At 42.4% G+C, this 25,302-nt stretch overlaps 2 protein-coding genes across 5 annotated transcripts in view; both read left to right on the forward strand.

Moving 5' to 3' along the window:
* Nucleotides 1-3,669, forward strand: part of Trip4 (thyroid hormone receptor interactor 4) — a 61,674-nt gene extending 58,005 nt beyond the window's left edge. For all 4 annotated transcript variants that reach the window (XM_028866424.2, XM_028866416.2, XM_028866407.2 and 1 more), the window contains one exon: nt 3,364-3,669. In XM_028866424.2, coding sequence (XP_028722257.1) covers nt 3,364-3,431 — 68 coding nt within the window. In that variant the 3' untranslated portion in view covers nt 3,432-3,669. The remainder of the gene's footprint in view (nt 1-3,363) is intronic.
* A 5,438-nt stretch (nt 3,670-9,107) lies between these two features.
* Nucleotides 9,108-25,302, forward strand: part of Znf609 (zinc finger protein 609) — a 152,966-nt gene continuing 136,771 nt past the window's right edge. Inside the window, 1 exon segment of the mRNA XM_028866506.2 lies at nt 9,108-9,210. The gene's annotated coding sequence lies outside the window, so the exon portion shown is untranslated.

The following is a 25,302-nucleotide window of genomic DNA, read 5'->3' on the forward strand; positions in this document are numbered from 1 at the left end:
ACCCCACAAATACAAAGACAGCTATTATTTCAATTAGTTGATTAAATGACTTAGTGTATGTAAAATACTTAGCATGGTGCCTAGTCTGTAGAAAGCACATATTAACTATAATCTTTTTTTTTCTTCTCTTTCTTTTTACATTGGTGTTTTATATGCATGTATGTCTGTGTGAGGGTATCAGATCCCCTAGAACAGGAGTTACAGACAGTTGTGAGCTACCATGTGGGTGCTGGGAATTGAACCTGGGTCCTCTGGAAGAGTAGCCAGTGGTCTTAACCGCTGAGCCATCTCTCCACCCCCTAGCTATAATCTTTTTTTTTTTTAATCACAGCTGGTTATTTTTATTTGTATATGCCTCTAGGGAAAAATTATGTTTTTGCCACGTGCGCTTGTCCATCACATGTGATTTGTCTGCCACGTTCAGCTTGACCTTGTGACTATACACTTTGCTCATGTGACTCATATATATGTGTATATATATATATATTAAAATTAATATATATATATTAATTTTAAATGTTGAATGTCATTTCTTGAAGGGGGAAGGAGGTCTTAAATACAGGCTTACAGCACAATGGGAGGACCCCGGAGGGCAGAAGTTCGCTACTGACGTTTTACAATCTTGCATCTAAGCTGTTAACGCCCATTATTCAGGATACACAGACAAGGAACTTCCATTAAGCATTCAGGAGGGTGGCCTAGCTATAATCTTAACAACTCTGTGAGTTAGTAGATTTTCCCCCCTGCTTTAGTTTTTACAGTTGAGTAAACAGGTTTAGGGAAGTTGTGAGGGTTTGGGTTGTTTGCTTGTTTGTTTATTTTAAGCTTACAGCACTAGATATTCCCAGGTGGTCTCCCATCCAATTACTAACCAGGCCTGACCCTGGTTAGCTTCCAAGATCAGACAAGATTGGGCTTGTTTAGTATGGTATGGCCATAGACGGTTTGGGGTGGGTTTTTTTTTTTTTTTTTTTTTGAGATACGGTCTCTAGGGTCTTACTGTGTAGTCTAGGTTGACCTCAGATGCACCGTGTAACCTAGCCTGACATTGAACTCAAGGCTGCCCTGCCTTACTCTCTTGAGAGTTAGGATTGTAGGTGTGAGACAGCCCCTACAAATTATATTTTATTCATGTTTCTGATTGTTCTTCTATTCCTTGTTCGTTATCAGATTGTCTCCAGGAACAGATTTCCAATTTAGATTTTATTTTCAGGACACAATATCATGGCACTGAAAAAGGTCTTTAGTAGTATGTAGTACATCTTTTTCTTTTAGTTGAAAAAAGTTGAGGATAGAAATGACTAGGTAGCATCCTTATCATTACACAGCTAGAGGAAATCTGAGGAAGAGGCCTAAGTAATGAGTCTTCAGAGCTATGGCAATACCAAGAAATGTGTATCGAAGTTTTCATTAGATTCTAAACTCTCACATAGCTTGTCCTAAAAGTCTGAAGAAGACTTGATGTTTACCCCTACCTTAGCACTAACACTTTTTATCTGCTGCTTTGGATTACTTAGTAGTCTGTTATACCGAGGATTTAAAATTTGCATTATTTGGCTTTGTTTTCCATGCTTGTTTGTTTTGTTTTTGAGGCAGGGTCTCATATGGCCCAGGTTGGCCTTTCATTCACTGTATAGTGGAGTCTGGCCTTGAACTGTTAGTCTGTTTCCAACTTCTGTTTAATTTATTTGATGAAAGTGTTTATTGACCACCTACCAATTGACAGTCACTTCAGTACTATGAGGGAGACAAAAGAAAATTTGTCTTGAAATAGGGCTCTCTGCCAGCTTGCTGTCACGTTCACATTCCCAGCTAGGCAGCGTATAGGATGAGAGAACTTCTAAATCACTGGGAATGCCCCATATTCTAAGGCCCAAATTAAAATCAGCAGTGTTGTGACCATTGTGGACAGCATTTGGGTAGCACAGGAGAAGGTGCACTGCTGTTCTGGAAGCAGGTGCAGCCCTGAAACACTAGGGAAAGAGGTCTGAGGGAAGCTTGTAGGGCTGAGGCTGGTTCTTTCCAGTATCCTTGTGCAGTGGTCAGAACTTTATTCTTATCTTAATTGGACAAGTAAGGCCACTGAAATCCAGAAAGGCTGAATGACTTGTCTGGTTTGTACAGGTATTAACTAGCTTCTAGTGAGTGCTCTTTCTGTCACAGCGATTGCTCCACAAGTGAAAAGAACACCATCTGAGTGGCAGTGGTGTTCGGGGTGTGTGCCCACAGTATACCAGGCTGCCCTGTATCCAGGACTCTTTATTTTATATTTTTAGTGCTAAAACTGAAATGAAGTATTTTCTATTCTTAGCGTCATCACCAGTGTCACCATTGATTTAACTGAGGCTTTTTGTTGGAGAAAAGAAATTTGTAAGCTTTTTCCACAGACCAGACAAACAGGAAGTCTAAAATTTTTCTTCATGAAATAGATGCTTTCAAAGGCTGCTAGCACTGAACTAAGCTATATTCTGGTAGATGGAGGAGTCAGTTCAAAGATCACATCACTGAAGGACTTCTCATTTGGATCACTTGAGACACGAGAGGACTTTGTTTTGTTTGTTTATTTTTTGAAGCAGAGGCATGCTATGTAGCTGACTGGCCAAGAACTTGCTATGTAGACCAACCTGGTCTGGAATATGCAGGATCCTCCTGCCTCTGCCTCCAGAGTACAGATTATAGCAAAAATCATAACACTGGGTAGTTCTGCTTGTTTTCTAAGTTTAACACTTAGAAGAGCCATATAATCTCTGACCTTTACCCCCGTTAACTGGTGATAGGGACCCTTTGTCAGGAAAGCATTTATGTGGATTCTACTCCACTATTTCAGGTCACTCCCCCTGTTAAGTATGAGGCAGCAAAAGGGTGAGCTGAACTGCTTTTCCCACTGTGAGGGAGGGTCATCCTTTGTACTCAGCTAGTTAACAGGTCAGTGGAATGGGTTTCCCACTGTGTGAAGGGCATTTCTTTGTGGCATGCCCTTATTCTATCTTCTTCTCTTGTTTTGTCTCTGCTTATCTACATGTCTGTATTCTTAAAAAAAAAAAAAAAAGTCTGTCTTAGTATCAGACACCCTAAAGTACAAAATTAGAAATAATATTTAGATAAATATCCCCCCCCCCTCTCTCTCTCTCTCTGTGTGTGTGTGTGTGTGTGTGTGTGTGTGTGTGTGTGTGTGTACAGCATTCCCATTGCTTTCTTCTTAGAAAATAAAACTCTGAAGTTTGGAAGTGTCCAGCATCCTGAAGCAAAATAATTGAATGTGACAGGAGGAACACAGTAACCAGAAGACCTCGGAGGCCAGGAAAGATTTGCAATGCAAATATAAAAATAAATAATGAGTGAGACTTCTTTTTTCTCTTACAGGGAAACTGGATTCCAAGATCCATCAAGGAGCAAAGAAGGGGTTAATGAAGCAGAAGAAAGCTGTCTGACCCAGGAAAAAAGGAACCATACAGCTTAGTGGAGTCTTGGGGACTAAATTGCCATCCGCTGGTCCTTTGGGATTGAAGTGGTAGAAAACTGAAGGCTTGATGTGACACCAGGCTTCAGTCTCTGAGGATTTAAACTCTAACCAAATCTGTATATTTTTCTTACAAGGTGGGATTCTTTATGTAGTGGGCCAAAAATCTTTGAATACATTATTTATAAAAACTCATTTTAAAAATTCTAGGTCTTTGACATTTTTCTTGGAAACAAATTCAAAAGAGAAAGGAACAAAATGGAAATTATTTTCCTTTGTGAGATTTGTATTTGTAGTTAGGGAAATCTTAATCTAGGTTAACAATTTTACAAGAGATTCTTGAATTCAAAAGTTTTTCCTCGAAATAAAAGAATAGGAAATATTAGGATGTTTGAGGAATCTTTGTTTAGTATAAGCCTATAGTGATGTGAAATGTTCTTACCAAATGTTCTGCAGTTGACATGTTGAGACTGTGACCCACGCTTGCCTGGAACTCACAGCCGTCCTCCTGCCAAAGCCCCTTAAGCGCTATATGTACAGACCAAAGCCACCGTGCCCAGCTTCTAATCCAAATCTCTCGGAGTGAAAAGCTAGAATTACCATTATTAGCAGATTTTTTGTTTTGGAAGAGATAACATGAAGATACGTTTTTTGGAAAAGATAACACAAAGACATACTTCCATTTGTTCTTTAGTTTGAGAGGTCAGGACAAGAATAGCTTAGACTGGGAAGCGGGAAGCTTGCAGCCACCTGCTAAGGCAGCCTGAAGCTGCCTTGTTGATTTTGCTGGTGTTGCAAAAGCATCACGCAGATGGGACAATTAGAGAAAAATTGGAAAATACAATCCTCTCAGTAAATACATCTAAAACCCTCTAATGTTGAAAGCAAGCCTTTTTATACCATCAATATCCTGAAAAGCTATGACTGGGAAAACAAGGGTTGGTTTCAGGTGAGGGTTTTCGCTGTCCCTTTAGCCCTTCTCAGGAAGCCTTGTTTTGAGGCTCTTCCGAAGTGCTATTGGAATCTCAGTTGCCTGATCCAAGGAAATTCATGATCTTAACGGTGTGTGCTCTGCTTTTTCTAAGACACCACTACCATCCTGGGGAAGCTGGACTCCTCCAGCAGTTTGTGTACTTGACATAAAAGAGAAAGAGTGAGTGAGGAGGGGGAAAGTACCTTGTATTATGAAAAAGATAAATTTCCCTTTCTTTAATCCTTCATATTCAGCATTTATTTGCATTGAAATGCCTCTACTCAGTACACATTGATGTTCACTCAACTGTGAACTCTTGCTTGTTGCATAGCATTGCTTCTGCAGAGCATGATCACTCTGGATTCCCAGGGAGACTAACAGATCCTTGTTCCAACGATGCACACATGCAGTCTCTCTCTCTCTCTCTCTTTCTCTCCCTCTCCCCCCCTTCTCATTCTGTTGGACCTCCCTGGAGAGAGTGGAAGAGGACAGTGAATGGCACTTACTAAGGTGGGGGTGTCTTTCTGGCCTCTTGCAAACCCTACCATTATTGAAGGCACTGCTCTGTGCACCGTGCAGTTAATAGTTTACCAAGCAGTGGCACCTTGAATTCCTGCTGAAGCTGTCTGGCTCTCTTAATATCAAAATAAAGCTGAAAGGTAAGAGGGGAAAGAGAGAAAAAAAGTTTCTCTGCTTTCTTCATTTGAAGGCAGCCTTCACACAGAAGATTCTGTATTGATTTTTGTCTGTGGATAATTTGTGTGGACACCTTAAAAAATTCAGGAGCTTCAACAGATCAGGTCATCAGGTCCTGTAAACTTCTCAAGTTTACAGGAATCCACCTCAGCTTCTAAACTATGTAGTAGAACCACATGAGTAAATGGCAGAGCTGCTTGGAAACTCCTCCTTCTCACGGTCAGGCTGGGAAAGTCTGTCTTTGGTTTATGTTCACGTGGTAGTGGTAGTATGAGGTCTCTCTTCTGTTTGCTGAAACACCAGGGAGGAAGTGTGGGAGAAGCTTGCGGGTAGATGGCCTCAGTTGCTCACTGATGAATAGTGTCATTTAAAGTCTGATGGAAATTCTTCGCTGCCTGGGTGCAGACTTGTCCAAGAACAGCCTGTTAGTGCTCTGTGACACTTAAACCGACCCTGTGGCTCTCGCGCAGTTGGGCCTCAGGAAGTTTTGAGCTTCTGACTTGGTTTCCTGTTGCACCTTCTATCTATATTCCCTTTTGAATGACTGAATCCAGTTGCTATTCATTTGTATAGTAAAGGAATTTGCTTTTTTTTTCCCCAGACAGGACTCAGTTTCCTTTATATGAGTAGGGTGTGTTTGAAATTGGGGACTTTGTCAGATTTGATAAGGCCTTATCTTTAGTGTTATATTCCAGTAGATTAAGAATCTTGCCAAGTGTGGTGGTGCACACCTTTATTTCCATCACTTGGAAGGCTGAAGCAGGTGGATCTCTGTGAATTCCAGGCCAGCCAGAGCTCCATACTGAGATCCTGTCCCACAGGAATAAAAAAGGAACTTGGGTTTTTTTTTTTTTTTTTTTAACTTTTGCTTTTTTAGCTAATACAGAGAAAGAACAAAGTGTTCTATCTTTTCTTTTTAAACTGGAATTTTATTGGAGATCCATTTTTCCCCTAGCTGAAAATGTGAGTAACTTTGAAGATTATTTTTATAAATAATTATAGTTATGGGCTTCTGTGAGTTATGACACTTAATCTCTTTCCATTTTAATTACTGTCCTACAGCCCATTTGTGGTGGTCATTTAATTTAGTAAATTTGTTTAATGCCTTGGAGGGCCTAGCCAAGATTAGATGGCATGGGGCTATTCACTTGGCCAGCTCATCCACTAACCTAGAGAAATCAGCTAACTTCAGTTTCTTAGGTATGGAAGAGGGAACACAGTCCAGTGCTAAAGGTTTTTTTCCTTGAGACTCCAATAGCAAGCACACATCTGCTGTTCTCACCTTCTGTGAATGTGTTTGGGAGGAGGTGAGCCAAGTTGAAGGCTCCATCAGCCACAAGGGATCCAGCCTGTGGAGAGCTTTCTACTTTTCCCCTGCAGAGAAGAAATAACATAGCCACAGTGCCATCGTCTGTCACAAAAGAACTTGTATAAATGTCCATTTACGTGTGTGAAATGTAAACTGATCAGATGTTGAATTTCAGTTGTGAAGATGGGATAGCCCAGAAAGAAATCCCAGTAAAAAAATACCCTAGATTGGAGCCAGGAAAAAAAAAAAGAGGGAGGAAGGTTTGGCTAAGCCCACAGAGAGATGTGTCAGGAGAGAATAGTGATCATGAGGAGAAAAGTGAAATGTGAAAGACTTAGGAAGAGTCTAGTCAGGCATGGTGGTTGCATGCCTTTAATCCCAGTATTTGGGAGGCAGAAGCAGGTGGATCTCTAGGGTTGTGCTGTCTAATATGATTGCCACTGGCCATGGGATGTTTAAATTTGAATTAAATTTGAAGCAAAAATTCAGTTCTTCAGTCACTGTACCTTACTTAAGTACAGGCGACTAGAACCGAACAGCAGGGGGCAGGGTTAGCAAAGTCATTCTGTAAAGGGTCAGCTAGCAAGTGGCTTAGCTTTTATAAACCAGTCAGCTGTGCTATTGTACTGCAAATACATCCACAGATGATGTGACTAAGTAAGCTTGGCTACCTACAACCAGTGTAGTCATTTCATAATTTTTTGTTTGGAGACACTTTTTTTAAAGACAGTCTCTGTGTAGCCCAGTTCAACCCCAGGCTAGTCTTGAATTTTAGGTCTTCAGCTTCAAGCTCCCAAGTGCTGGAGTTTGAACCACCACACCCAGATAAATATAATTTTTGTATTGTAAAATATCTTCTTTTGTTTATTACTTAACTATTTAAAAATATAAAAACTAATTTTTAGCTCACAGGATTTACCAAAACAGGTGGTGGCGAATCTGACTTGTTCTATGGGACACATTTTGCCAATATTTGCTCTGCAGACACAAGAAGTCAAAACTTAAGATTCCCTTACTGTCTGGTACATCAGATCCTTTCAACTTTTTTCAGTAACTTTCGGATTTGAGAGCTTGCTCTGACTAAAAGCTAAGTAGAACTGCTCCCCCCCCCCCCAGTTTTAGTCTAGTTCAATATTTAACACTTAATCAAATTACAGAACTGCTTTTTCTCACTGGTAAGTAAACCCTCATTCGTAATATCGAGTGTAGATTGGAAATTCTTCTGTCACCCTGAGTCAGTTCTGTCCTTGCACTGCCCAAAAACAATGTGAATACTGATGGACCAAAAGGGAATTACATCTTCCTAGACTGGACAGGCTTAGCGTTTGTCTTTAAGCTGCCAGCCCCTCCCACCCTCCTCTCCTTTTTGTGAAGACAGAGATGGAGAGTAAAGGGACTTTATGACCCACTCCATCTCTAAGTCACATGCTATTTTGAATGGCACTATTGAAGGGTGCCTTAGAATAAGAGAATAAGGAGCGATAGCTGCACAACTGAATGAAGTCGTCAAGGGCACAGGAAGGACATGATGGAGTCTAAGTCGGGGTTCTTGAGAATGAAGACAGTTTGGTTTGCTATGCTATGAGGTGGAAATTTTAGGTTATGAAGACTATTTCGTAAGCAACTGGTAGGAGGGCTCAATTGCTCAAGGACAGAGTCTACTGTGTAGGAGATGGTGGGATGGGCAATCTAAGATGGATAACAGATAAAGTCACAATAGATAGAGATAGAATGGTGGGTTGGAGGGTAGAAAAGGACTCAAGATAAAAAGCCGTAAGATTTACTGATACTGGATGGTGAGATGGAAAGGGACATAGAAAGATTTAAAAATGGGTATTATATAGAGGAAAACAAATGGTAGTAAAAAGAAAAAGAAAAAAACCTGGCAACAATGGATAAAAAAATCTGCGAGCCATTGAGATGGCTCAGTGGCTAAAGGTGCGTGCTGCCAAGTCTAGCGACCTAAGTTTGATCCCTGGAAACCAAACAGTGGAAGGAAATAATCGACTCCCGCAAATTGTCCGCTGACCTGCATACGTGCGCCACGACACGTTCCCCCCTCATACAATTTTAATTAAAATAGAGTTTGCCGAACTAAGCCGCAAAATGGATGAAACCATCAAGAGCTGTGTACTTGTCTTTATGGATATTCATGATCAGACGCCGTGGTCTTTCCTCTTTCCACGGTTGAAGGACATCTGTATTTAAGGGCTAACGCTTCTCCAGAGACTTCTCAGTGGGAAGTCTGATCCAGCGAGAGTTCTCTCACCAGGAGAGAGCTTTGGGTTCAAGCTGTGGAGGAGACTGGGCTTCTGAGTTTATCTTAGTTTCAACCCGCCGGCCGGGTTTTCCAACATTCTGGCCTCAGGACTCGCAGCAACCGCGCATTTAGAGACCCAGGACTTGGCTCCTGCATCCAGGTTCCGGGTTTCCTCGCGTACTCGCCAGCTCCAGACTCCACAGCGCACGGAATCCGGATCCCAGAGCACGAGAATCCAGTGTCCGGGTCTTCCGGGCTGCTCTGGTTGTCCCGGATCGCGGCGGCGGCGGCGGCGGAGGTGGCGGCGGCGGCGGCGGCGGCGGCTGAGGGACCCGCGGCCCCGGACACAGCGGTCCCGGCCAGGCGGGGCGGAGCGGCGCGGGGAGGGGCGGAGAGCCGGGGAGGGGGAGGGGCCGCGGCCCGGATGGCGGCCCGGGACGCGTAGCAGTGGCGGCTCTGCGGCCCGGGGCCCCGGGCGGGCGGAGGTGGCGGCTCCCGGGACCGGCCGCGCGGTGAGTCCTAAGCTTTGTGTGGAGCCGGGGCTGCGAGGGAGGGAGGGAGGGAGGCGACGCTGAGGAAGGCCCGGCGCCGAGGGGCGCGGAGGGCGCCGGGGCAGCGGCGCCGGGCGGAGGAAGTGGGGGTTGGGGGGGGCCGGGGCGGAGCGAGGAGGTGTGTGCGGGGGGAAGCGGGGTCGTTGCGTGGGTGGGGGAAGGGGCCCGGGGTGAAGTTCAAAGCGTGGCCGGGGCGGTTCGGGCTGACGGTGACGGTGCCCGGGGTAGCCTCTGGTCTGGCCAGGTGCTAGGGCCACCAGGCCAGAGAGTTTTCTGCGGCTCTGCTGAGGGGGCCCCCGGGGCGACCGGGCTCGTCGGGACTCAGGGGAGCGTGGGGAGCGGAGGGATGAAAGCAGGACGTGTGCGCGGCCCGGGAAAGAGAGCAAGGTGGCTGGGAGCGTGCAGTCCGTAGGTTGTGGGTGTGTGCCCCTTCCCAGGCTTAGGTCACATTTACTCCTGTCCTTTTCTTCAAGATGGAGGGATCTCTGGGCCTGGACTTTAAACTGCTATCCCTGTACCCCCGGGAGGGTTTGAGACCCTGTCCTGTTTGGAAAACCCACGCTGCCCTCTTTTTCCCTTTATGTGTAATTACGGCTGGATCATCTCTGTGCTTTGCTCAGATTCTCCTTCCTCCCTCTGGGGTTGAGGAGGAGGAGACACATCTGACCAATTAATGTGTGTTTGTGAAACAGGCAGCGGCAAACAGTCATTTCAGCTTCTAGGAATTAGGCTCACACAGGGTGGAGAGAGCAGAGCCCTTCAGGGGGAATATTTCTGAACAAATCACAGATGATTAAATTCTCTCAGAAACCGCTTCCCACCTAAATGAGAGTGGGAAAGATGGGGGAGAAAGCCTGTTTGCAGCCATGTGTCCAGAGCCCCAGGGGTTGGGGAGCGTCCCTAAGCCCCCACAGGCCTCTCTTTTCTGTATTAGGCTTTGCTCTGCAGCCTTGAGTTAATTTCACCCCTGCTGCTTTGTCTTGGGGGAGGGAGTGCTGGTTTAGGCTCTTGTGAGATGACTGTTCGGCCACACAATAGTCTTGTCATTTTATCGGGAGTGCTACCCCAGGGCTGAGAACTGTTGCAGCAGAGATAAACCGGTCCCTCTCACCCGCCTATTGTGTACACAGTGAAGGTCATAGGTTCAAGTCTTGTCTGAGAGCTTTGGATATGCTCCATCTCCCAGGCTCCTCAGTGCCATTTTCTTCCTTTTCCAGACTGGGGCTTGCCATTGGAGGAGGCCAGACAGAAAGGCTCTTCTTTTTTGAGTGAGGAACAATGCAGAGCTCACTGGCACACATTTTTCAAAAGAATAGAGGATGCCAGCCATGTTGTGCCTGCCTCTTTGGTTAGCCTGTAACTAAGTTGTGGAGGAATAGCATCTGGGATAGGCCACCCTCATGCTTTGTGGCAGACCTTTGAGGAAGAAGACTGCAAGGGTTCTATACTTACATAAAACACCATATTTAAATGTTTCTGTATAGAAATGGGACACTCATGCAGTGATTTTTGTTTGTTCCCTTAGGAAAATCACTAAAGATCAGTGTAAGAGTAAGATTGGAAGTCAAGGACAAGCGCCCCCAACCCCCTATAGGGACTCATTAGTTGGCCAGGCTGGCCTCTAACTCAAAATCCTTCTGCCTCAGCCTCCTTATTACACCCATGCACCTATGCCCTGCATCCAAATACCTTTTTAAATGGTGACTTCCTGGTCGATAATTACATAACAAAAAGGCCACCCAGTTTGCCTAAGACAAACTTTGAAAACAAAACTTTCCCTTTATAATTCAATTCTTAATGAAAGAAGATGAATCAGGTATTGTGTTGTGGAGAGAAATTTACCACAGAGAGGAACTGTTAAAAATATCATTTGGATCTAGGGGCATTAGAGAACAGTGGGAAGAAACTTCCCTGGAAGAATCATATTCTTAACTGTGTCATGAAAATCTCCAAGCAGTGTTCTGGTACACACACACACACACACACACACACACACACACACACACACACGGCAATTTTAGTATATATATATATACATACATACATATCAATATTTGATACATGTCAATATTAGAAAATAAGTTTTCATGCAAGACCTTAAAGAAAACTTTTAAAAGATTAGCAATAAGATTAATTGTAAAGGGATTATATTCAGTATGCAGTGTACACAATAGCTGCCCAACTGTTGTCCATAGTTTATCTTGAATAGGGACTTTAGCCTTTGGTTTTAGTAAAGGTCTTTCAAAGACAGTAAGTACTAACTTTACTCCCTCTCTCCCTCCCTCCCTCATCTCATCTCTTTAATAATGATGGCCTGCCACTTAGATGTTGGGACTTTGATAGGAAAGAATGGGTTGTTTTGACACTATTTATTTATTACTATTTTTCTGTGTGTGGGGGGAGCAGGGTTTTAAAGACAGGGTTTTTCTGTGTGGCCCTGATTGTCCTGGAACTCTCTCTGTAAATCAGGTTAGCCTCGAACTCAAGAGATTTGCCTACCTCTGCCTCTGGAGTGCTGGAATTAAAGGTGTGCACTACCACCTCCTGGCTCCTCTTAATTTTTGTTTTGTTTCTGTTTTTTTGAGACAAGGTTTTTCTGTGTAGCCCTGGCTGGCCTCGAACTCAGAGATCCACCTACCTCTACTTCTGGAGTGCTGGGATCAAAAGTGTGCGCCACCACCTCCTAGGTCCACTTAAGATTTTTGGTGGTAGAACTGTCTTTAAGCCTTACCTGTTGTCTTAGGCTATTTTCAACTGTATGTCCTTGGCTTCTTAGTATGTCCAGTTAAACTGAATTCAAGGGTTTTCTTCTTGGGCTGTTGGAGTTGCTTTCCTGGGTGGTGTTGGGTGCAAGTGAAGGCAGAGAGAGCCTCACATTAAATTTGCCTTGATTAGATTTAGTAGTTTCAGAATTGGACTCCTGCAACCAGGAATCTTTTTTTTTTGGTTTTTCGAGACAGGGTTTCTCTGTGTAGCTTTGTGCCTTTTCTGGAACTCACTTGGTAGCCAAGGCTGGCTTCGAACTCACAGAGATCCGCCTGGCTCTGCCTCCTGAGTGCTGGGATTAAAGGCATGTGCCACCACTGCCCGGCCACAACCAGGAATCTTACATGAATCTTTTGAGTGTGACCATCTCTTTAGACAGCATTTTGAATGACTGTCTTTCAGAGGTCACTCTGAATTCTTCCCCTGCAGCCTCTTGGTAGGAAATATATCCTTGTGAGAGGTCTAGATAGCTGGACACATTAGTGCTTGTGTTTGGTTATGGAAATATAATTTTGGCTCCCGGTAGTATGTTGCAGTTAGCGTAAAGCAACTAAATGCCTGGAACAGGATACTTTGTTGAGGGGGTTACTGATTGCTCTGTGAGGTGGAAGTGCCACTCCTTAATGGCTTGACTCTTAGACTTGTGCCTGAGCTTGGGCATGGAGGACGCCTACTCACAGGAATGTTTGTTCTCCAGTAGTTGGCCACTCTGCTCCCCTTCTTGACTTCTTTGCCAGATATCTTAGTACGTCTACTGCTCCAAAGGCAGCTAAGCAATTCTTATTTTCATTGTGGAAAATCAGCATGGATGGGACTAATGCCAGGCACATGAAGCCACACTGAAATAAGGTAGCCTTTGGTTATGTGGCAAGTTTTCTTTTCAGTAGCTTAATTCTGTTGACTATTTTATTATTATTATTTTTATATAGACATGCTTTATAGTGGACTACTTTATTTTTTAAAAACATTTTCCTTTTTAAAAATAAAAGAACAACAATGAAAAAATAAACGGAATACAAAAACCACAGTGTGTTATATAATATCTTCATATTACCTCTCTGATAAAAGTTGGTTGTGACAGGCAAAATGAAGACAGGTGATGCTGATTGGCAGGTTCTGGGTCCACTAAGTGTCAGTGAAGGACTCTTTTCACTAGAGAACAGGTAATTCACCAAAGCACCTGCCTAGCAAGGCATGTGGCATCGGCAGCAGCTGTGCAGCTGAAGAGGGATTATTGAGCAGGTGGCTGAAGAATCACATGCCACAGTGACAAAAAAATACTCAGTCCTGTGTGGTTTAGGCTCCACTCACATGTGTGAAATTGCACTTTGTTTCCCGTTTCTTAATGCCTATTGTTGATTTGTGAGTGAGATGGTAATGGAATAGAGAAAAGAGATTCTTTTCTGCCCTACACGGCCCCATTGTACTTCGGGAAGTTCTGGCTTTATGCCCCATGAAAGGGAAGGAAATAGTGGTAATTCAGTGCTTCTAGGACTTGTTTATTAGAAGGAAATGGGAAACAGAAAATTCTTCGCTTTCTTGGTGATGAAAAGCTTCAGCCTACTGGGAGGATCCCCAGCTGGTGTTATGCAAAGGATGCAATCGACTTTGCTGTGCTAGGTCCGCCTGAAGCTCCTTACCAAAGACATTTGCATGCTTTTATTTTACGAATGTCACTTCCTCCATGAAGTTTGCATTTCTTCCATTTGCCTTCTTTAATTTTTAGGGATTCCGCCCCCCCCCCAGTACCTTTATAATAACTTTTTTCCTGATCTTCCTAACATCACTTGTTAAAACCAGATTATCACCAGAGGACCAAACGATGTTAAAGAACTATTTCTATTAAATGTTTACTTTAAAAATAAAATAAAAGCAACTATTGCATTTCCTATGACTTGGAATAATACTTATATTTTGAGAATTTCTGAAATTTTCCTTTAGATCGTTATCACCACCTTCCGTTAATATGATTTTCCTTTTTCATGTTCATTGAAACTGTTTGCTCTCTCATCTCATTTTGAGACAGTGTCTTGCTATGTAACATGGGGTGGCCATGAACTTGTGATCCTCTTGTTTCCTCAGCAGCCTCCCAGAGACTGGGGATTACAGGCATACACCACCACCCTTGGTGCCAGACTAAAATTATGAACAAATAACTTGACATGTATTTTGTAATAATTTCCTTGTTAGGTCATAGGCAACATGGGCCTTCTGTCATGCACACATACCCAGGAGTGGGTTTGCCCAGTAGAATTCACAGTATTGGTCAATAGTTAATTGAAAGGAAATAGACTATTAAGTGTTTTAAAGTCCAGATGTCTTTCTCCAAGAGAGACAGAGAGACAGACAGAGAGACAGAGAGAACCTTCTCTCCTTCCATCCTGTGGGATTTGGGGATTGCATTCAGGTTGTGGACTTGGAGAAGCAAAGACTGCCATAGGGTTTGTGTGAATTGTTGATAAAGCACCATGTCCTCTCCTCTCATTCCCAGTACTTTGATTCCTTGTGCTGTTCTTCCTCGCTCATCACTCATCCCTCTTCTTTCCTGAAGACTTTTCCAGCGGTGTGGGAACACTAATGACTGTCCTAGTACAGTCACAGCCCAGCTCCTCCACCCCCTTCCCTCTCACCTCCTGTCTTCCTCCCCAACTCCCTTGCTCTAGCAGCAGTAGTTGAATTGCAGTCTTGTGAGCAGCCAGATCAGTGAGTGAGACACATCTAGATCCAGAAGGGCTGCGTTTTCATGATTCCCTTGCTGTTTGCTCTTAGATCAGAGTCCCAGAAACAAATGGCAAATCCTCATTAGGTCATAGCTAGTCCAGGACTCAGGGCAAACCTTGGGTTTTTCTCCAGTTGCTGTGTGATACTTTTTCTACTTTTTTCTTGCAGGTGAGAGCTGCCTGATGCTAGGCAAGTTCTGAAACTGCCTTATTATGCTCTGTGATATTAGTGTCTGGCCATTTTATTCTTGTTTGATTTCAAAATAGTCTTTCAGCTTCAGTTGTTCTTGACTGTTGGCCTTATTTATGATTTCCTTTTGTAGTTATCCATGTCAGAAAGGCCACTCACTTTTCAGCCTTTTAGTGCATCAATGTCAAATACTTACTTATTACTTACATATTTGCAATACTGAGGCTTGAACCAAGGTCCTCTCATATGCTAGATAATTAACCTATTTCTGAGCTATATCCACAGCAGCTTTCTAGTAGTATCATTATCATTGTGGCCCCCTCTTAAGGAGGGGGCACATTTGATGGACACATAGAACGTACATTCTGACATGGAGTAATTAATAAAGTAACTGAAAATATGTGCCAGGTTTGTATCCTTTAATTCCTATTCAGTATAAATAAATGCCTCTTTTTGTTAGATTTAGGGGCTACTTCTGTTCTAACAATTTTGTTTTGTCCATTTTTTATTATTTGTGTGTATGGGTGTTTTGCCTACATGTATGTATGTGTACCATATCCACATCCATGCCTAGTGTCCAGGGAATCCAGAGGAGAGTGTCAGTTTCCATGGTACTGCAGTTATAGACAGTTGTTAGCCTCCATGTGGGTGCTGGGAATGGAACCTTTGTTCTGGAAGAGCCCTTTGTTCTAGAAGAGCAACCCATGTTCTTAGCCAATGAGCCATCTCTCTAGCCCCTGTCTCCCCCCCCTTTAAGATGGAGCCTCACAGAGTATTTCAGGCTCGCCTCAAAATCACTGTGTACTCCCTGCCTCAGTCTCTTAGGTGTTGAAATTACAGACTTGATCTACCAAGCCCAGTTTTGTCTCCCTCATAGAGATGAATTTTGTTAGTTTATTTGGCTATGCTTGGAATCCAACCCAGGATAGTATGTATAGTGCAGGTGTTGTACTACTTAGCTCCAGACAAATTTTATTCTTATTTAAATACTTTTGTTAGGTTTATTTTATGTGTATGAGTATTTGTATATATGTAATGTGTGCCATGTGTGTATCCATTACCCTCAAAAGGTCAGAAGAGGGCATTGGAACTAGTTATGGGTTGTTGCGAACTACCATGTGGGTCATGAGAACTGAACCTTGCTTCTCGGCAAGAGCAGCAAGTGCTTTAAACAACAAACCTTTTCTCCAGCCCCTGTTTATAATTTTTAAAGTCCTTTTTATTGACTTAAAAATTACATTTATTTATTTATTATTTAATTTTAGCAGTTTATTGACAGGGGTGTGTGGTGTGTACCACAGTGCACAAGTGAACTTGGAAGAGTCAGTTCTGTCCTTCCCCAGTGTGGCTCAAGGTGACTGAACTCAGGTTTTGTTAAGCTTTTGGCAAGTACCTTTACCTGCCAAGCCATCCTACCGGGCCACATTTTGTTTTTGTTTTTGTTTAGCTTAGTTACAGTTAAGATATTGTCTGAGCTGATTTTACACACACACACACACACACACACACACACATACACACACACACACACACACACACACACACGTCAGTTTTCAAAGCATAGAGCGGGGGGAAACCCACAATTGGGAGTCATAATATCTGGGTTCTAATTATTGCTTTGCCTCTTGGTTGTATGACCTTGTGGAAGTCACTTTTTTTTTTTTCTTGTTTTGTTTTTTAAGACAGGGCTTATCTGTCAAGTCCTGGCTGTCTTAGAATTCACTCTGTAGACCAGGCTGTCCTAGAACTCACAGAGATCTGCCTGTCTCTGCCTCCCGAGTGCTGGGATTAAAGTTGTGTGCCACAACTGCCCAGGAAGTCACTCTTTTGTTTTCATTTTTCTTATCTGTAAAGTGAACACATTGGACGAGATTGTTATGGTTCCTTTTGGCTGTAAGATTTCTAGCATCAGAAATGGTTTCTGTGAGTAGTTTTTTATGGCTGTGTCAAAAGTAGTTATTGTTCAGGAGTGCTAATGCATATATGTTTAGTTCTAGCTCTTAACTCCTGTTTGCTATGTCTAGAAGGCTATACTTTTTCTTTCTTTCTTTCTTTTCTTTTCTTTTTTTTTTCCAAGACGGTTTCTCTGTGTAGTTTTGATGCCTGTCCTGGATCTCCCTCTGTAGACCAAGCTGGCTCGAACTTAAGGAGATCTGCCTGGCTCTCCCCCGCCTAGTGCTGGGATTAAAAGCGTGCGCCACCACCGCCCGGCCAGGTTATACTTTTTATTAAGCTGTTTTAAAAAGTGTTTATGTATGTATTTTAAATGATTTATTTATTTTTATTTTATGTGCATTGGTGTTTTGCCTGCATGTATGTTTGTGTGAGGGTATTAGAACTCACAGTTGTGAGCTGCTTTATGGGAATTGAACCTGGGTCTTTTGGAAGAGCAGTAAATGCTCTTAATGGCTGAGCCATCTCTCCAACTCCATTAAGCCATTTTTTGGAAGGGTAGTATACTTTCATTCTGCAGGCTCACCATTTTGCCACTTATAGCTTTTTTGTTTGTTTGTTTGTTTGTTTGTTTGTTTTGTTTTTCAAGACAGGGTTTCTCTGTATAGCTTTGCGCCTTTCCTGGAACTCACTCTGTAGCCCAGGCAGGCCTCTAACTCACAGAGATTCGCCTGCCTCTGCCTCCCGAGTGCTGGGATTAAAGGCGTGCACCACCACCACCACCACCACCACCACCACCACCACCACCACCACCACCACCCCCCACCCCCCCCCCCCCCCACCACCACCACCCACCACCACCACCACCAGCACCACCACCACCCACCCCCACCCCCGGCTTACTTATGGCTGTCCTGGAACTCAATATATAGACCAAGCTGGCTGTGAACTCAAATCTATCTGCCTGCTTTCCAAGTGTTGGGATTAAAGGCTCAGAAAAAGGACAGTATTTACTTTGAGGAAGGGAAATCCTATCTGGAAGGGCTTGCCTGGTATCAGCAAGAAGTGACTTCAGGATGCTACCTGATATTTTGCATATGAAATCTTTGTGCTTAATGGACTTGGATATGGAGTCTAGTTGGGCATTTTTCTGTCGAGACAGTTAGTGAAAACCTACTTTGAGGTAACTTCTTGTGACTGAATACGAATTACTCGCAATATTTTGTTTAGAAAATGAGATGATGTGGGGTTTTTTGTTTTGTTTAGTTGCTTGGGGTCAAGCTCAGGGTCTTGTGCTTGCTTCCCACTGAGTTATATCTTGAGCCCTCAAGTAATGAAAGGGAATCAAATTGCATAACCAAGTTATTTCCCCAAATTAGGATTTTAGCAGCATTTTCTAAATAATCCTTAGATTTGGAACTTATAATAGCAGCTGTTTTTGTTTTATTTTGCTGTTTGTTAAATATTATGAAGATGATGGTCTTTTAATCTTTTGTTGTTAGGGGGAAAGCACATGGTGGTTATGGTATCTTTGCACGTTGGAAGTAGCACTCACTATTTTAAATTTGTCCTTAACCTGATTGGTCTGGAAGAGGAATACTTGGTGAACAGAACTGTTGTTTGTTTTAGATTCAGTAGAGTCATGATAGTGCATTGCTCTATCTGCAGCCATCTGTAGCATGTGACTGATTTTCAGGCAAGCTAATGGTTATTTGGGAAGTGTTTCATTTAAATGTGTGATTTAAAATATTTTATATTTTTATTTGTTTCTTTTGTTGTTTTGAGACAAGGGTTCACTTTGTAGCTCTGGCTAGCCTAAAACTTGATATTTAGACCAGGCTGGTCTCAAACTTTTGATAATCTGCCTTCTGAGTACTGAGCTTACAGTAATGTCCCAGCATAGAATTTTATAATTAGTTTTATAGATAGGTTTTTATTTTCTTTTTATAGTTTAAAAATATTTTATTTGCGAATATGTGTACGGGTGTGGGTCTGTGTGTAAGTGTGTGGAGAACAGAGGCATTGGATCTTCTGGATCTGGAGTTACAGGTGGTTGTGAACTGTCTGATGTGAGTCCTGAGAATCAAACTCCTCTGCAAGAGCTGAGTGTGCTTCTAACCATTGAGCTGTCTCTCCAGTCCCTCTCCCCTTTAAAGATTTTTAATTACTTTTATTTATATATTCATTTTGTGGGTGCTTATGTCATGGCAGGCATATGGAGGTCAGAGGACAACCTACAGGAATAGGTTCTCTCTCTCCTTCCACCATATTGGTATGGGGGAGGGGGACTCAGTCTGTCAGGCTTGGCAGCAAGTACCTTTGTCTGCTGAGCCATCTCTCTAGTACCTATAGATAGATAGTTGGTTGTTTTAAATGTCATGTGGAGCAGAGGGAATGGCCAGGTAGTAGGTACCACACACCCTAATCAGACCACAGCATGGACTCCAGATCCCTGTAGTTAGGGTGCATTGGGTACTGGTACCACATTGCATGCTGTTGCCTGTCTTTTCTTAGGCTGTAGGTTAATATTTGTAGAGGAAGGCAGTGGTATTTGCTTTCCTCTGTTAAAAATACAGCTGACAGGTTTTTGGTATGTTGTCAGCACTATTCCTAGCAACGTTTCTAGGTGGCATTTTGTATCTGATTGGGGAAATTCCGTCGCATGAAGTGAACTGGACATTAATGAGTAAACCATGTAAACTTCAGTTACAGATCCTGAAGTTTGGTGTGATGCTTTGGTCAAATACTTAACCTTATTCTAGAACAAGATTTGTTTCTAGAGCAGAGTCTTAAAGAATGGTATCAGAAATAAACTGTAATAGAAGAGAAACAAAATTGTGAGATCTAATGAGGTTCATAAATCTAGATATGTAGGAAAAAACTATTTTCCTACTTGGCTTCTGCTGTAATAAGTACTTGCAGTTCAGAATTTCGGAAACTTGTATCTTTTGTTACTGTTCTTCCAATTGCTGTAACTCAGACATCCCAACTCATCTAATCACTCACGAATTGTCTATTTTCCATTTACTTCACTTTTTTATTTTAATGTGTACTGGGTGCCCATGCCCATGGAGATGGTTGGGGGATTAAATCCCCTGGGACTGGAGTTAACAGGGTATAGGGAATCAGACCCAGATCCTCTAGAAGAATATCTAGTGCTCTTTACTACTGAGCTATCTCTCCAGCCCCCTTTACCTCACTTTTTTTTCTTATCTGACCTAGCTCAGGTTTTCATCTTCTGTACATTTGTGCAGTAATCTCATGGCAATGTTCTTTCTATGTTCTGTACTACATGGTGCTGCTATATTTCTTGAGTACTTCGTGTGCTAGGCCAGACATGGTCCCTTCCCTGACCTATTGAGACCTATAGTCTAGTGGAGGAGATAGGCAACTAATGAATATATAATTATGAATCGAAATGCTCTAAAAGAAAATCATTTTGTTCTAGAATAAGTAACACAGAAACCCACCATGGACTTTGGGGAGGCTGTTTTATTTCTTTAAGTTTTAAGTATTTTTATTTTATATGTATGAATGTTTTGCTTGCATGTATGTCTGAGCACTACCTGCATGCCTGATGTCCACAGGTGAGAAGAGGCATCAGATCCCCTGCAACTAGAGTTACAGATGGTTGTGAGTCGCCATGTGGGTGCTGGGAATCAAACACACCCTGTGCTCTTAACCACTGAGCCATTGCTTCAGCCTTCCAGCCTTTTCTTTTCTTTCTTTCTTTCTTTTTTCTTTTTATTCTTTTGAGACAGTGCCACTATGTATCCTTGGCTGGCCTGGAACTCTTTGATCAAACTCAAAAGGATTTGCTTGCCTCAACTTCCTGAGTGCTGGGATTAAAGGTCTGCACCACTATGTCCAACCTAGCATATTATAATTTGGCACATTTTTTTTTTCCTTAAAAAAACTAACCCACTGGCATAGACCAAAATATAAAACTATTTGCCAGGCCGTGGTGTCTCACATCCTTAATCCCAGCACTTGGGAGGCAGAGGCAGGTGGGATCTCTGAGTTTGAGGCCAGCTTGGTCTACATAGTGAGTTCTAGGACAGCCAGAGCTATACAGAGAAACTGTCTCAAAAAACCAAAATAAATAAATTGTTTTAAATTATTGTGCATGTGTGTGTAGTAATTTTAAATTATTGTGTGTGTGGGGGGGGTTAATTTATGTGTGTGTAGGTACCATTGTGTACATGTTGAGGTAAGAGGACAACTTTGTGGAGTCAGTTCTCTTCTTTACATAGGTTCTGAGGATTGAACCCAGTTTGCCAGGCTGTGGGGCAAGTGCCCTCTACCCACTAAGCCATCTTGCTGGCTTCTAGGCTTATTTCAGAGTTTGTCTTGATCAAACATGGCCTTCCTCAGCTTTAATTCATGTTTCAGTCTACCCATATCTTTTTATAGCCATCCCAATGATTTACCCTGTATTTTTTTCAGTCTGTTTCTTTTTTCTTTTCTGTTGGAATACCCTTCTCTGCTTCCAAGGCATTCACATCCCCAGTCTATCCCTTCCTTCAAACTAGTACAATTCTTAGTCTCTTTTCTGAAGCCTTTTTTTTTCTACCCACATTACTTCTCATTCTATCTCCAGAACTGATTTCATTTTTTCTCTATGTCTCTAGGATTTTTTTTGGGGGGGTGGGGGTGGGGTGGCTAAGATCTCTATTAGAGTACTTTATCATATGCTGCCTTAAATGATAATTATTTGTGGATGTTTTTTTCTTCCTGCCTCATTCCAAGTTCTGTAAGACAGCAATGTCTCCTCTGTTCTTTTGTCCCCATAATTCTTAGCCCAGTGCTTTGAATATAACTATGCATAATTAATGTTTTCTGAATTGAATTAGACTTAGACTTTGAAAAAAAGAAACTTCATGTGTTGTTTTTTTTCAAACTCCTTTTGTACTAAAACAAATTCCATTCAACGCATTTTATGCCAAATTGAATAAACTAGGAACAAGACAGACTGTGAATGGCTTAAGAAACCCTTCTGATTCAAGGCCAGGCTTTGTTACCTTACGGCCTATAACATTGCCCACTCCATGTATCCTAACTTGGAGGAGTGTGTGCAAGGTGGGCCACTCACAGGAACTAGTCTGGTTCTGCTAGAGAATAGTATTGGGTACTCTGGATCTTGTTGACCTTTTTAGGGTTTTGTTTGTTTCATTCCATTGAATTCCTGTTATATGTGAAATCTTGTTCTAGCTTCCTAAGATCTGTCAGTGAATAAAGTAGACCAAGACAAAAACCAGCCACCAATGGACTTTACCTTTGTGAGTGAAGAGGTTTTGCTCTGTAGTCCAGGCTGGCTTTGAAGCATTCCTTCTGCCTTGCCTTTTGCAGTGCTGGAATTACAGGCTTGAGGCACCAGGCCCAGCAGATTGTATCTTCTAAAAGGAGATAAGAATAAGCATAGTAAGTAATTATATAGTATTAAAAGGTTGAGAAATGATGTAAGGGAAATGGAACAGGGTAAAGGAGGCTGGAAATGTAGAAGGGTTAGATGGGTCAAGTAGGAGGTTAGCAGCTTTTAATAAGATTGGTTGATGCTGGTGTGTTCCTGGATGGTTATAGACTCCTCAGATTGATAGCTGCCTTTCTGCCCAGCAGAGAGAAAGAGGCAGTATCTGCAGTTGTTCAAGACTCCAGCTGACTGAGGGGAAGTAGCTACTTGTTAAATCTTTTCTGCTGCCTGGCATTCCTGGAAGTTAATCACAGTGACAGTTGCACACAGTTGTGTCTGGAAGACACCAGGAGTAAGAGCAGTTCCCTGAAAATGGGATTTGCTCAGCTGCTGAGTAGGCCTTGGGTGTCTGGAGTTGTGGTGGGTAAGTAAGGCCTCTGAATTTTCTTCCTTCTTAAGGGGAAAAGGCCAAAAATATGACCTTCCTTCTTCCTAGTGAGGCTTCAGCAAATTTGAGTTAGTTTTTTAATCTTTTTTGTTTTGTTTTAATTTTTGGAGATAGGGTTTCTTTGTGTAGTTTTGGTGCCTGTCCTGGATCTCACTCTATAGACCAGGCTGGCCTTGAACTCACAGAGATCCAGGCTGGCTCTGCCTCTCGAGTGCTGGGATTAAAGGCATGTGCCACCACCACCCGGCTAGTTTTTTAATCATAGCATTTGGGAGGTGGAGGCAGGAGGACCATGAATTGGAGGTCAGCTTTGGCTAGCTTTTGGCTACCTCGTGAGTTCTAGGCCAGCCTGAATTACACAGTGAGGCCCTGCATTAAAAACTAGTGCAATGGCTCACAGGGTAAAGACACCTTTAATCCCAGCACTCAGGAGGCAGAGGCAGTTAGATCCCTGAGTTCAAGACCAACCTGGTGTAGAGCATGTACCAGAACAGCCAGGACTATACAGAGAAACCCTGTTTCAAAAAACCAAATGAAAAAAAAAAACAAAAAGAAAAACCCAGAGAGTTATTTGTTAGTCTTAGAGGCTGTGGGGAGGGAAAAGGAGTCTTGAAAAATCACACACACACAAAAAAAAAAACAATTGGGTGCAATCTAGATATTAAGCAAAAGCAAAAAACAAATTTGACATTTCTTTTTGTATAATTGAAGGTAAAGATTTCTTTATTTTGGGTTTTTTTTGTTGTTGTTGTTGTTTGTTTGTTTGTTTTTTTTGAGACAGTTTCTCTGTATAGTCCTGGCTGTCCTGGCACTTGCTTTGTAGGTCATGCTGTCCTGATCAACACATGGGTTATATAAAGCAAGACCCTGTCTCAAAAACAAACAAACAAACAAACAAAAAACAAAAAAGAGCAAATGACTTGGCTTGAGGAAGCAAAGGCACTTGCTTTGCCATATCTGACAACCTGAGTTCAAGCTCTAAAAAACACATGGTGGAAGGAGAGACCTGGTTCCCATAAACTGTCACCTAACCTCAACATGCACATGCCTACATAAGGAGAGCTGCTAGAATAAGTAGTAATAGATGTTATCTGTGCTTTTCCTTGATTATTACAAGAATAATACATACATACATTCATATGCATGGTCATGCCACGGTACATCCATGACAGTCAGAGAACAGTTTGTGTGAGTTGGTTCTCTTCTTCTATCATGTGTGTCCTAGGGATCAAACTCAGGTTGTTAGGCTTGGCAACAAGCGTCTATACCTCTTGAACCATCTTGCCAGTCTGTTTTTTAGGTTTTATTTTTCCCTATATACCATGGGAACAATGGTACAGTGACTGCTGCTTTTTAAGATGTTACCTCCAAACATCATCTTGATGACCATAAATTCTGTACAGAAGCTTTTAAGTAATGGCACTGATCTTGTTTAACATTTGAATAAATACTTTTATGTTTTTAATTGTTTTCATTTGTATTTGTGTGTGTGTGTGTTGTGTGTGTGTGTGTGTGTGTGTGTGTGTGTAGGGGGGGGAGCTCTAGTTCTGTGACATACATGTGGTCAGAGGACAACTTTGTGAAGTTAGTTTTTTCTTTCTACTTGTATGTATGTTCCAGGGATTGGCTCAGGATTTTTATCTACTGAGCCATCTTGCCAGCCTAATAAATATTTTTCTCATTTTTTTTTTTCTCTAAACAGGGTTTCTTTGGAGCCTGTCATGGAACTCGCTCTGTAGATCAGGATGGTCTTGAGCTCACAGAGATCCGTCTGCCTCTGCCTCCCGAGTGCTGGAATTAAAGGCGTGCACCACCACTGCCTGGCAATAAATGTTTTTCATAAGTGAAATATTAAGGGTCTGAAAGCCGGGCTGTGGTTGCGTATGCTTTTAATCCCAGCACTTGGTAGGCAGAGGCATTCGGATCTGAAGTTCAAGGCTAGCCTGATCAACATAGTGAGTTCCAGGACAGCCAAGAGCTACACAGAGAAATCCTGTCTTGAGGAGGTGAAAAAAAGGAAAAGAAAGAAAGAAGTATTAAGGGTCTGGAGATCTGGTTCAGTTGGTAAACTTGTCATGTAAACATAAAGACCATAGTTCAGATACTCAATACCTATGTAAAAACTGGCCAGTAGCACACATCTGTAACCTCAGTATTGTAGTGGGTGTGTGTGAAGATAGGTAGATCCCTGTTTCAGTGTGCAGTAGAGAATAATAGAGGAAGACATTTGCATCTTCAAGCACATTTGTACACACACATACACATAAAAGCTCAATATTATGATTCTTCTGTGACATAAAGCTTTGGGGGAGGTGGTTGATATACATGCAGGTGTGTGCACAAGCATTCTATCTTATTCCTTTAGCGAAGGGTCTCTCTCTGAACCTGGACTCTAGCAAGAGTTTTTCACCTAGACTGGCAGCCAGTGAGGCCAAGCAATTCTATTCTGTCTCTGTGTCACTCAGTACTTGAGTTACAGGAGTATATGGGACCATGCTTACATAGCAAGCATTTCTAACTGCTGAGCTATCTATCTATCTATCTCTCTCTCTCTCTCTCTCTCTCTCTCTCTCTCTCTCTCTCTTTATTTAATGAGACAGGGTCTTGTGTAGTTCATGCTAATAGA

This window comes from Peromyscus leucopus, chromosome 7 (assembly GCF_004664715.2).
Source record: "Peromyscus leucopus breed LL Stock chromosome 7, UCI_PerLeu_2.1, whole genome shotgun sequence".
Lineage (NCBI taxonomy): Eukaryota > Metazoa > Chordata > Mammalia > Rodentia > Cricetidae > Peromyscus > Peromyscus leucopus.